The 13495-nt window shown below is 40.4% G+C and overlaps 1 protein-coding gene across 1 annotated transcript; it reads left to right on the top strand.

Annotated features, from left to right (window-relative positions):
• The first annotated feature begins 3287 nt into the window (after positions 1-3287).
• Positions 3288-3481, top strand: LOC101274946 (H/ACA ribonucleoprotein complex subunit 3-like). Its single transcript, XM_033405552.1, is given in 2 exon segments — positions 3288-3390; positions 3393-3481. Coding segments are annotated over 2 exon segments (192 nt in total).
• The last annotated feature ends 10014 nt before the right edge of the window (positions 3482-13495 follow it).

Here is a 13495-nt window from a genome sequence, read left to right on the forward strand (position 1 = left end):
GTATTCAGGGCAGTTAGGTAAGTTGTGGACTGAAAATCATTCATTGAATCTGTTCTCAAAAGGTGAGTGACTGCAAATGGGCACAGGGCTCTTTTCAAGGCAATAGAAATGTTTTCAGATTTGATTGTGGTGATGATTGTACAATGATGTAAATTTAATAAAAATCACTGAATTATAATTAAGCCACTTAAAATGAGTAACTTTATCATATGTAAATTATATTTCAATAAAGTTTTCCTTTTTTAAAATGTCACTGTCCTGAGTCAAAGAAGTTTCAATGGAGAGAGGAGGAGAGAAGCCACACTTGGGTTTAAGAGGAAATGGGAGACTAAGAAATGGAGGGAAGAAAAAGAAATGGAGGCAAGAAGTGAAGACTCTTTCATCTAAGAAATTTTGTTCTGAAGAGAAGGAAAGAAAAAAGAAGGTAGCAAATAAAGAAGTGGGGCATACAAGGTCAAGAAAGGCAGGAAGATAGTGAGTTTAGTTTTACACATATTTCATTGAAGTAAGAATCCAATAGCTAGAGGTAGATAATTATTATTTATTGTTTTAGAAGTAGCAATTGCCATGCAAGTTTCCACAGTAGGTGGACATAGGATTGAAGCTGGAAAGGGAACAATACACCTCCGATACAAGTCCCCTCTCTGGTCTCCAGGCAAAGTCCTTTTCCCATAATTACTGAGCTCAGAGAAGATCTGTAGTGCTTATTCATCTCTATCGGCTTCTAGGCATATAAACATCAACTGATCCTTTAGTATACTATATAGTGAAGAAAATCTCTCCACTCTCTCCATTCCAGTTCTTCATTATCAGGAAGTTTTTCCTTGTATTTAACTCGGATCTCTCTTTTAAAAATTGAGTGCTTTAAAACTCTTCATTTAAGAAAAATGTTGCATGCAGTTTTGCTTTCTGTTGTTAGTGTTTACAAGATCACCAGATATCCTAAAAAAATATTGGGTCACATCTCCAACCTCTCTAGCCTTGGTTTCTCCATCAGAATTAAATTAAATGATGTCTGTAAAGCATGTAGCATAGTGTCTGCACAGAGAAAGAACTCAATAAATAGTTATCATTTGGAGGGAAAGATGCAAAAAAAATGTTTATATAGAGATGTTAATCTTTTCCCCTTGGGATAACATCCCTTTTGTATTATTTGATAGAAAACTTAACATTAGTATCTGAACTATTAACCATTTTACTTATAAGCTCATAAATTAGAGAATGAAATTACTCACATTGCAAAACAATTCATCCATTGCAAAGGGGTCATAGGCTTCCTTTAAGTACCATCTTCTTAAGTGTTTGTTTAGAGTCATTAAATTCCATTAAATTCTTAACAGAAGGCAAACCCAAAAGTTCAAAGTATAACAAACTACTACTGATTAAATATCAATCACAAATTAAGATAAAGCAAGCTTGAAATTATAATGAAAAAAGAGCATTCAAGTGTCTAGCTTTCTAATTTTTCACTTTGCTGTATAGACAGTTAAAATATTGAACAGTCCTGTTCAATACCAGTTATTTATGCTTTGGTAGTAATGAACAGGCAAAAGTCATGCTAATTCCAAGACAGAGCTTTACTACAGGGGAAGGACTCTGTTCTTCCAAATACAAATACCTGAAAGGGACCAATACTCAACATTCAAAGAAACAAACTACAGAGAGACTGACAGGCAGCTCTATATAGTAACATTATTATACATGTAGTTTTTGTTTGTTTACATGTAATTTCAGTGTTCTGCCTTATATCTTCCAATATTATAAATTCTTTGAGGACACACATTTTACCTTCGGTTTGACCTACAAAACCTAGCCCAGTGTTTTACTCTAGGGGTGTTCAATAAAAACATATTAAGTTGAAATAATGAATGCATAATATTGGTGTATTAATTAGATTGGGTTGCCAGATAAAATACTGGATACCAAATTAAATTAGAATTTTAAATTCTATATTCAAATTTAACTGGGCATCCTTATTTTTGTTTGCTAAATCTTGCAACTCTAATTATGAGTAACCTCTAGTAAGAAATCAGATCTTGCAGCCCCACAGACTGGCTAAGGGTTTCTTTCTTTAGCAGTGAGACTGCCCTAATCCAAAGTTTAGAACCAAGCAATCTCACATGCTCAACAGAGAGACTGAACTAGAAAACACATACTATAATTTTCTGATTTTTATAGAGGATAGAGTAAAATACTCACTATAATTCCTAGTTGCAGAAAATTTGGGAAGGAGCAAAGGAGATTATTATGCCTTTTATATGTTCTTGAGAAGAGATATGCTCTGCAGGTACAAAAATCATATTTAGATACACTTTTCTTTCAGGTCTGTTTATTTTTTTATTTTATTTTATTTTTTGCGGTACGCGGGCCTCTCACTGTTGTGGCCTCTCCCGTTGCGGAGCGCAGGCTCTGGACGCGCAGGCTCAGCGGCCATGGCTCACGGGCCCAGCCGCTCCGCGGCATGTGGGATCTTCCTGCACCAGGGCACAAACCCGTGTCCCCTGCATTGGCAGGCGGACTCTCATTGCACCACCAGGGAAGCCCAGGTCTCTTTATTTTTAAAGGCAATTCTGATAGAATATTGGCTCAAGGGGTGAGAAGGTTTGTGGAAAGGTTTGAAAGAGAAAACATTATAATTGGCAATTTCTGGGACTTCCCTGGTGGTCAAGCGGGTAAGACTCCATGCTCCCAATACAGGGGACCTGGGTTCGATCCCTTGTCGGGAAACTAGATCCCACATGCATGCCGCAATTAAGTGTCCTCATGCTGCAACCAAAGAAGCCCGCAGGCCAGAACTAATAGCCTGTATGCCACAACTAAAGATCCTGCATGCTGCAAGGAAGATCCCGTGTGTTGCAGCTAAGACATGGTGCAGCCAAAATAAATAAATAAATAATTTTTTTATTTTTATTTTTTGCGGTACACGGGCCTCACACTGTTGTGGTCTCTCCTGTTGCGGAGCACAGGCTCCAGACGCGCAGGCTCAGTGGCCAAGGCCCACGGGCCCAGCCGCTCCACGGCATGTGGGATCTTCCCGGACCGGGGCACGAACCCGTGTCCCCTGCATCGGCAGGCGTACTCTCAACCACTGTGCCACCAGGGAAGCCCAATAAAATGTTTTTAATTGGCAATTTCTTCACTTATAGAATTGACTGCTTAGTGAATGCAGCTTCCATTTTGGACAGATTCTTTTTTTTTAATTTCCAAAAGTAAAAACTTCCATATTTTTTTTAAAGCACAACGTAATATGGGCAGACGGAATTGGACCCTCTGGCTTTGGTGTGGTCATGTTTCTCCAGTATTATCTCAATGAGCAGGGAGACCGGATCTATTCGCTGAAGAAGCTTGACCCTATGAGACAACAGACCTGCATGGCCCATCCTGCTCAGTTCTCCCAGGCGACAAATACTCTTGACACCATATTACCATCAAGGCATGCTTTAAGGTGCTCATGACCCAACAATTGCACCCCGTCCTCTGAGGATCTCTTAAAATTTCAGGTCTCTTCTGCTGTCTGCTCACCCTCAAGAGACTTTCTGAAACCCTGAAACCAAGCTCTTCAATCTGTGAGCCTTGAAGCTTTCCTACGACCCTTGCTCTTTGGAATCCAGTCTCATGATTGCCTTGGATCATGCTTGTTGTGAGGCAATCATGGTAGCATCCCCTTTAAAGGGAAGACATTTGAATCTTCTTATACTTTGAATCACTGCCAGGTTATTAAAATGCTTTGAAGAAAAAAAAACATAATACGACCCCACCAACATTACCACCTACTCCAATTAGCACAGGGTCTAAAAATCCCTCCTCTCCTTGTGATTTCTAATTGCTCTCTATCCCAAACCTTATAGTCTTGAAGGAAAAAAATATGCTACTTAAAGATATCCAGAAATGAATGTGATGGGGAAGCATTGGCACTACATATACGCCACATTTCATCTTGACTTGGACACATGCTAGAAGGACTAGCCTCGTTCAAGCCTCAATAGAGAGCACCATGTAAATCTCAGAGAAAGAGAGATTCATAATATTTACTTTACAAATTAATGAACAAAATAAGAATAAAGATGGTAACAGACCTAAAGTTCTCTGTAGATATTTGTTGAATAAAATGATTTTAAACTTCAGACATATGTGCCCAATTTTTTTTAAAGTCAAATTTTGCAAGGGCATTTCTATTAATGTACACTGGTAGAAAAAAAATTTAAGTGAAATTGACATTTTGGCTCTTAGCCTGAACAGGGAGCCCTTCATGTAACTCAGCCAGTAAAGATTTAGATTTCTAAAATCTTGGTATCCCAGGCCATGAATTAAAGACCCGTTCTATAAACTTTATGTCCTGAAGTAAGCCAGGGTCCTGCTTGTTGATCCTGCTTATTTATGTTAAATAAATAAATAAAATAAAAAATGGAAAATAACAAGTTTTTGTGAGGATGTAGAGAAATTGGAACCCTTATCCATTTTTAAAAAAAATTTTATTTATTTTTTGCCTGCATTAGGTCTTTGTTGCTGTGTGCAGGCTTTCTCTAGTTGCAGCGAGTGGGAGCCATTCTTCGTTGTGGTAAGCGGGCTTCTCGTTGTGGTGGCTTCTCTTGTTGCAGAGCAGGGCTCTAGGTGCTCGGGCTTCAGTAGTTGTGGCATGCGGGCTCACTACTTGTGGCGCAGGGGCTTAGTTGCTCAGAAGCATGTGGGATCTTCCTGGACCAGGGATTGAACTCATGCCCGTGCATTGGCAGGCGGATTCTTAACCACTGCACCACCACGGAAGTCCCCCCTTATCTGTTTTTGATGGGAGTGTAAAATGGTACAGCTGCTGTGGAAAACAGTATGACAGGTTAAAAGTTAAAACAAAAAGTTAAAACATAGAATTACCATATGACCCAACAATCCTACTCCTAAGTATATACTCAAAAGAATTGAAAACAGGGAATCAAACAAAATACTTGTACGGGAGTTTTCATAGCAGCATTATTTGCAATAGGCAAAAGGTAGAAACAACCCAAGTGTCCATCAGCTAGCTAATAAATGCAAAAACAAATTGTGATATAACCATACAATGGAATTTTATTCAGCCATAAAATGGAATGAAGTACTGATACATGCTACAATATGGATGAAATTTGAAAACATTATACTGAGGAAGTAAGTCAGACATAAAAGGACAAATATTGCATGATTCCACTTATGTGAATTATCTAGTAAAGGCAAATTCAGAGAGACTACCAGGGGCTGGTGAAATGGGGTAATGGGGAGTTATTGACAAATGGTAGAGTTTCTATTTTAGGTGATAAAAAATTTTGGAAACAGATAATGGTGACAGTTGCACTACACTCTGAATGTAATTAATGCCACTTAAAAATGATTAAGAAGGATTTGCAACAACATGGCTGGAGCTAGAGGGTATTATGCTTAGTGAAATAAATCAAATACTGTGTTTTCACTTATATGTGGAAACTAAAACATAAGCAAATGAATATAACAAGAAACAGAAACAGACACAGATATAGAGAACAAACTAGTGGTCACCGTTGTGGAGAGGGGTGGGGGAGGGACAAGATAGGTTAAGGGGATTAAGAGACACGAAGTAGAAGATATAAAATGAATAAGATACAAGCATCTAATGTAGAGCCAATGTTATAACTTTAAACGGAGAATAATCTATAAAAATATAGAATTACTACATTGTAAACCTGAAACCAATATAACCCTGTAAATCAACTACAGTAAAATAAAAAAATAAAAATGATTAAAATGGAAGTGTTCCGTACATACATTTCAGCGTGCGCGCGCACGTGCACACACTCACACACAAACAAAAACCTGGGCCTAAGACTTGATCTGGAGTAGGGTGGCTCTAAATTCCAGAACAGTCCACATATATGACTGTTGGGCCAATGGTAATTAATAGTATCACCTTAGGCTTTCAAATCTGTGCCAGTTTTAACAATAAATTATATGGTCACCCTACCTCTAAGGATCTGATTTTAAGTGGTTCTGAGATCCTAACCACGGGGCATTAGGACCTTGGAAAGGTTTTGTGATGACATCTCCTTTTGAAAACTAAAACCCGCCGGCCTCCTGGGAACTGGAGGCAGTGAAGGAAACCTCTGCACTTCACACAAACGCCCTGCTACCAACTGGCAAACAGCCCTTTCCTCTGGGTCCTGATAACCCGAGACTAAAGAGAAACACTGGGAGGATAAAAGCGGAGGCCAAAGAGCGAAGTGCTCCCCCAACCCGTCTCGGTCCCGCCACACTCCGTATGGCTGCTCCTGTCGGAAGTGGGGGAGGGATGCGCCACCTCTCGTACGCCCCAGAGGGGCGGGCACTAGGAGCCAAATGAGCTTCAGCGGACCAATGGGGAAAGGCAAGGGGCGGGAACTCGCCAGGGGCGTGGGTCAGAGGGCCGCCGGCGCGTCCTGGGTGAGACGGGCCTTGCTCGCATATTGTGGTTGCCACGTTATTCCCAGTTCTTGTGGCTGGATTTTGCCCTGTCGTGAGCTACCGTCAGCGCTTCCGGGTTGAACTCGAACTGAGCTGATCAGCCCTCACCCTATCCAGTGCTTGTCCCTCCCCTTCAAAGCCAGCCCTTGTCAATGCCCAGCTGGCCCCTCCCTCGCCTTTGAGATGACTCATCTCTGTATCCCAACAATAAATTGGCGGCGCCAGGTGTGGCCTAACACGTTTGAACTTAAAACAGTTTTTTTCTGATTATAAAAATATATGCATAATTTAGGAAATTTGGGAAAGCATAATGAAAAGAAAAATGCTGATATCCCACCGGCCAGAAATAATCATGACTGATTTTTGTCATTCTTCCTTTTTTTTTTCTGTGTATCTGTTTTAACACAATTGGGGTAATGCTATATAAAGTCATGTATTCTTTGTTACAAAGTAAGTATTTTTCTTCGTCATTTTAATTGAATATATAGTATAAAGTATTCCATGGATGAACGTGCCATAATTTTTGTATTTCTGCAATGGGCAATTAAATACTTGGAGATTTAAGTGAATAGCAGGTTAGGGGTGGGGCAGGTAGAGAAGGAGAGACAGCTAAGAACTGGCTACTGCACAACTTGATCTTCCCTTTGTAAAGTTGTTCCACAAGAATTACAAGATTTTAGAGCCTTTAGACACTTTACAGTCTTAGGATTCTAGAGTATTACACTCTTGAGAAACTCAGAATCATAATATCTTGGGGTGGTAAGGATCTCTGAAGAAACAAAACCAAACTTTCACCAAACGTAGGAGTATCTAATAATCAGAGCCTTCTCAAAAGTTGGGTCTTTTCGGACTTCCCTGGTGGCGCAGTGGTTAAGAATCCGCCTGCCAATGCAGGGAACACGGATTCGATCCCTGATCCGGGAAGATCCCACATGTTGCAGAGCAACCAAACCCCTGCGCCACAACTACTGAGCCTGTGCTCTAGAACCTGCGAGCCACAACTACTGAAGTCCTCATGTCTAGAGCCCAGGCTCCACAACAAGAGAAGCCACTGCAATGAGAAGCCCTTGTACTGCATCGAAGAGTAGCCCCCACTCGCCACAACTAGAGAAAGCCTGCATGCAGCAACGAAGACCCAATGCAGCCAAATAAATAAACACATACATTAAAAAAAAAAAAAGTTGGGTCCTTTACATTTAAGATGTCACCTCTTACTAGATGTACTCAACCTTTCTCCTGTGTTAAAATGGCTGTAACAACTCTTCACAGCCTGGTCAAGAAATATGTTAGGTCTTCCAGCCCCAACTTCTGGTAGGAGCTTTCCTAGTTATCTAAATGTTGTCTTGCACTGCAGTTTCTAATTAGGCAGATAAGCAGGATAGAGAAGGGGGAGTTTTCCATGATTTTATTCACTTATTTATTTACTTGACAGGAGAGAAATAAGTTTTGATCTCTTTTGTTCCCTCCCATGGGACTTTCCATGGGAGTAAAGGGACGGACTGCTCAGGGGGCCTGTAATAATGATAACTTGGCCTGAATGTGGATCTCCAAATAACAATGATCAAATGAGATAATGTTGAGATGTAGAGGCTGGATGAAAAGAGCATTGGGCTAGGAGGCTAAAACCTGAGTCCACTTTCTAGCTGTGTGATGTTGAGCAAGTCACTTCAATCCTCTGAGTCTTAATTTCCTCATCTTGCGATGAGGATGTAAGTCCCTCTTTACTTTCTTTATAAGATTGTGGTGAAGAATATTTGAGAAAATGTCTGTGAAGGTGTTTCAGGAAAAAAAGCACTGTGTTGCTGTTATTATTAGATGGCATAAACATTTTTTAAAGAAAGTTTTGAAACTTTTGAAGAATCATAATCCAGAAAAATTGGGGGAGAAGATATGGCAAAGGTCAAGTGGCATAGTAACTCCCCTAGGCCTATATGACTGTGCATGTAGGGGAGTCCTTCATGAGGTCAGTGACCACTTCTTACTTCATGACAGCATTATCAACAAAGGGTGACTTCTGTTTTACTCAGAAGAATTTACCTCTTTGGCTTGGAAGGAACAGGGTTACCTCAAGTGATTTAGGGTGGAGATTTGTTGAGCATTTCATGGTAGGGATACACTTGCTGGAGGACCCTGAAATGCTGAGCAGTCCAGTCTCAGGAAGAGTTGGAATTCAGGAAGAGAGGGTGGTTCTAGATTTGAGAAGGGGCTAGGGCCCACAATAGAGTTGGAAGGTCCTCTTAGCCAGACTTGAAGAATAATCTGTTCACTTGGATTGAGTTTTAGCTTCCTCATCTATAAAGTGGAAAGAATAACGAACTGCCTATGTATGGCAGAATAATGGAATCCAAGACCGTTAGAGATGGAGGGCCTTCAGAATTGTATATACATATAATGGATTAAAAGGGAGCTGTTCTAATTAAAGAAGAAGGCAGGAGTTTTGGAGGGTAGCCCTATCTACTTGGCCTTTCCCTTGATCTTAGAGCTTCTAGGGTATCATCCTTATTGTACAGTTTTGGATATTGAAGTCTGGAGAGAAGTGACTTGCTCGGGGTCACATAATGGTAGTGCTGGGACTTGAAAACAGGTTTCTTGAACCCCAGCATGATTTTCTTTCCCTGAATATAAGCTGCTTCCTAAAACATGATAAGAGTATGTATAAAAGGCTGAGATTGACAGGAATAAAAGTATTAAGACTCCAAAGGATAAATGGGTAACCAGCAATTCACAAAGGAAATAAAATTGTATAACAAAGCATGGGAAAGGTTCAATCATACTAACAACAGAAAATGAAAACTATGCAATTTATACTCTATCAAATTTGAAAAGATTTTTGATATGAAACTTTTCACTTAACAAAATTTGGAAAGTTTTCAAATACATAAATATTCAGTGTTTCTGGAGGTGTGGTAAAACAGGAAATACAGAGAAATAAAGTGATAGTAATTTGACAAACTATATCAAAAGCCTCAAAATGAATCTATCTGGAAGTAATTCTGCTTCTTATGGTAGCTATCATTAGGAAGTAATTTTAACATGAAAATTTAGTATAATCTATAATATTAAAAGTAGACAATTTAGGATCCAATGATACATTTTTGAAATAGAATATTATTCAGCTACAATATGATATTTGCAATGAGTTCTTTTAGTAAACTAGGGTATAGATTATGTTATAATATACTGGAAACAAAACTACCTTGGATGCAGACCATATTAAAATTATTTTTTAAATACATGGATAAACGAGAAATATAATGAAATGTTACCATACTGGCTGTCTTTGGGTAGTGTTGATTTTATTTATTTTTTAAAATAAATTTATTTATTTTATTTATATTTATTTTTGGCTGCGTTGGGTCTTCGCTGCTGTGCACGGGCTTTCTCTAGTTGCGGCGAGCGGGGGCTACTCTTCATTGCAGCGCGCGGGCTTCTCATTGCAGCAGCTTCTCTTGCTGCGGAGCACAGGCTCTAGGAGTGTGGGCTCCAGTAGCTGTGGCTTGCGGGCTCTAGAGCGTAGGCTCAGTAGTTGTGGCGCACGGGCTTAGTTGCTCCGCGGCATGTGGGATCTTCCTGGACCAGGGCTTGCACCCATGTCCCTTGCATTGGCAGGAGGATTCTTAACCACTGCGCCACCAGGGAAGCCCTATTTGTTTATAATTTTCTATCTTCTCCAAATGTTTTGCAGTAAGTATGCCCTCCCCCCCATTTTTAAGAAACAGTCCTCAGAGACTCAAATAGGAGTAGCATATCATGAGAACTATTTATATTTTGATTAGGAAACTTGGGGGCAAAGATGTTAGTATTCATCAGCAAGCCCAGTGTTTGTCCACAGATATTTTCTGGTGCCTCCAATATGTACATGCAATAAAGATGCTGAGAGAAACACAATGCTGAATCACACAGGGATTCTAAAATCAAAGAGCATCATCTGGGGGTCAGACAAACACATCTGTAAAGAACTATAATACAAGTGGTAAAGTCCAAAAGGGAGGTATAGGAAAATAGGTAGAACGGAGTTATCAGTGTAATAGAAGCAATGGGTATATAAATAGGAGTGGTTGGAATGGTAAATTGGAGATAGATTGTGAGAGTTATGAATTCCAAGGAAAGGAGTATGTTGTTAAATTGGAAGGCTATAAGTAGCTATTGAAGGTTTTGGGTTGTTTTTTAATGTTGTTTTTTAAATCATGATCTCCATGATATATACTTCAGGAAGGCAGCTTTTGGAAATAAACTGGAGTGGGGATGAGACTGAAGGCTGTAGATCAATTAGAAGCCAGCACAATAGTTCAGGTGAGAGACAGTGAAAGTGGATCTTGGGAAGTAGATGTGGAGGTAAAGAGGAGGAGGCATTCAAATAAAGTCAGATAACTGGAGGATAGGATAATTGGATATGAAGGTTAGAAGCTCCTATCTCAGTAGGTCAAGAAAGTATTCCCATCTTCTGAGGAATTTATTTCAAAATCAGCCTCCACATCATGATTTTGTAAAATCTGCACTTGTGTCTCCTATGCCAAGCTGCCAGGGAGGAAAATTACACTAGCAACTCTGAGTAGGTTGCTAGAGTGAAATTACAGCTTTTCTGTTTCTGTTTTTTAGTACACATGTGATATCTGGGGCTTGAGCAGCAGCAGCACAAAGGATTCTTCCTAGTCCGTAAGAAGAGTTTTTCATATGTCGAGTAATGGTGTACATTAAAAAGGTGGTTTAGTGCAGGCCAACCTGAAAGGGATGGGAGGAGGGGGGAGAGGATGGCCTCTCAGGTATCCAAGTACCCCAGTATCCCTATGCTGGAGGACCTTCGTGCTGCAGGTACTCTCCCGGTATCCCTGTGCTGGAGCCCAGGCTGGACCAACCTGAACACAGGTTCTGGGCTTCTAGAAAGATTCTCAACTGAGTTGAACATGTAGCTTCTTGGTGAGAGGTTCTTTGCACCCTCTCCCTCTCTTCTTATGGGCTTCTAAGATCTCATTAACCACTTGAGCTTCCCTCTTGCAGCCTCTTCCATCATCCTTTCTCCCTCTTTCCGGAGTTAGGTAATCCCCACTCACTCGGCCCAGCCCTGCACAAGCAGAAAACTCCTGGTAAAGTACAGGCTGGGGAGTCAGCACCATTTCTTTCTGGCTTTTTTTAGGTAGCCAGCTCTCTTCCGTCTCTGGCCTTCTTCTTTTTTTTTTTTTTTTTCCCTTTCAAGTATGATTTTCTTTGTACCAAAATTATACCAAAAAATAGAAGCAGAAGAGTCCTACTTGAAGCTAAAATAGTTTTCAGTTGGAGGTAGCTTAATGCATATATTTTCACTTAAGCCAAAAATTAGAGCTATTTGACACCCTTGGGAAACTTTTTATAATAGGTACCACAGAATTATTACTTTAAAGGAAGTTTAACCTGAGATCAAACATATTCTTTTAAAGGGTCTCCCTTTATTCTCTCTTGTTCCCTAAAGCTTTCTCAGATGTGGTTGTGCTGTGGGCTGGAACAGATATTTTTAAAAGCTTTTAAAGACAACTGGCTTGTAAAAATAAAGCCAGAAAGGCAAAAGTTTCTCCATGCTTTTGTGTGTGTGTGTGTGTGTGTGGTGCAAGATCTGGAAAAAAAATCTAAAATTCATAATTATATCTAGGAACCTATAAATATTCACTCATTCATTATTCCTTTTACCATTTTAGGAACCTCATTGTGTTCTACAAACTGTGCCAAATGCTGGGGTTACAAAGAAAAATGAAGAATATTCCTTTAAGAATGTGCTACACAGGACTAAGTATAACATTAAGTGGACAAAGATTGGGAGACATGGGCTTCCCTGGTGGCGCAGTGGTTGAGAGTCCGCCTGCCGATGCAGGGGACACGGGTTCGTGCCCTGGTCCGGGAAAATCCCGCATGCTGCGGAGCGGCTGGGTCCGTGAGCCATGGCCGCTGAGCCTGCGCGCCCGGAGCCTGTGCTCCGCAACGGAGAAGCCACAGCAGTGAGAGGCCCGCATACCGCAAAAAAAACAAAAAGATTGGGAGATATCTGTCTTGAGGGGGAGGAGAAATTTACAAAGCTGAAGAAGTTGGTGCTTCAGTGCATTTAGCCTCCATTCTTATCCGGGAAAAGACTGACCTCATTGTTAGTTCCTCAGTTAAGTTGCTTGGGGCCCAAATTCATGTGTGTTGTGTAAATGCCAATTCACCAAGTGTTGGTTTGAGATTTAGGATTGGCAATGGAAGGATCTCAGAGCCTCCAGTTTGCTTTTTGCTGTTGTTGACCATAAGAATGGACTTCCAGAGCTAATAAAATCTATTGTCATTACCCTGTTTTTGTCATGTACAAGATGTTTAAGCTTAGGCAAGCCACCTATCTTCTTCCCTTAGTTTTGTCATCTACAAAGTGAGAAAACATACCTATCATCCTACCTTTGGTAAAACTGCATAATGTTCATGTAGGTGGTTTGATTATCTGCGTTAATCTTTGAGGTGGAATAAAAAAGAATATTCTTTAAAAAATGCTCACAATTGGGACTTCCCTGGTGGTCCAGTGGCTAAGACTCTGAGCTCCCAATACAGGGGGCCCGGGTTCGATACCAGGTCAGGGAACTAGATTCCACATGCCACAACTAAGAACCCACACACCGCAACTGAAGATCCCACACTCGGCAATGAAGATCCTGCATGCCGCAACTAAGACCCGGCACAGCCAAATAAATAAATAAATAATGCCCACAATCTAGTGGCAAAGATATACAAGTGAGCAAATAGTTACAATATGCTGTGTTGAGGACATGAAAAATAGGCCAGAGAAGTATAGTGGAGGGACCATACCTTCCTTTGAAATGCATGCAAGAGGCTAAATAGGAAAGGTAACATTCAACTTGTGTCTTTTAAAGAGAAGTAGGAGTTTTCCAGGTGGATGAGTAAAGAAAGGTCATTTCAGCAGAGAAAATTGCAGGTACAAAGGTAGGGAGGTGTGAGAGAGTATATCATGGTTGAAGAATTACAGGAATTTATGTTGACTGGGGAGTAATATTTGTGTTGAAAACGGTGGCAAATGAGGCTAGATAGGTAGACAAGTTCT

The sequence above is a fragment of the Orcinus orca genome, chromosome 8 (assembly GCF_937001465.1).
Source record: "Orcinus orca chromosome 8, mOrcOrc1.1, whole genome shotgun sequence".
In the NCBI taxonomy this organism is placed as follows: domain Eukaryota; kingdom Metazoa; phylum Chordata; class Mammalia; order Artiodactyla; family Delphinidae; genus Orcinus; species Orcinus orca.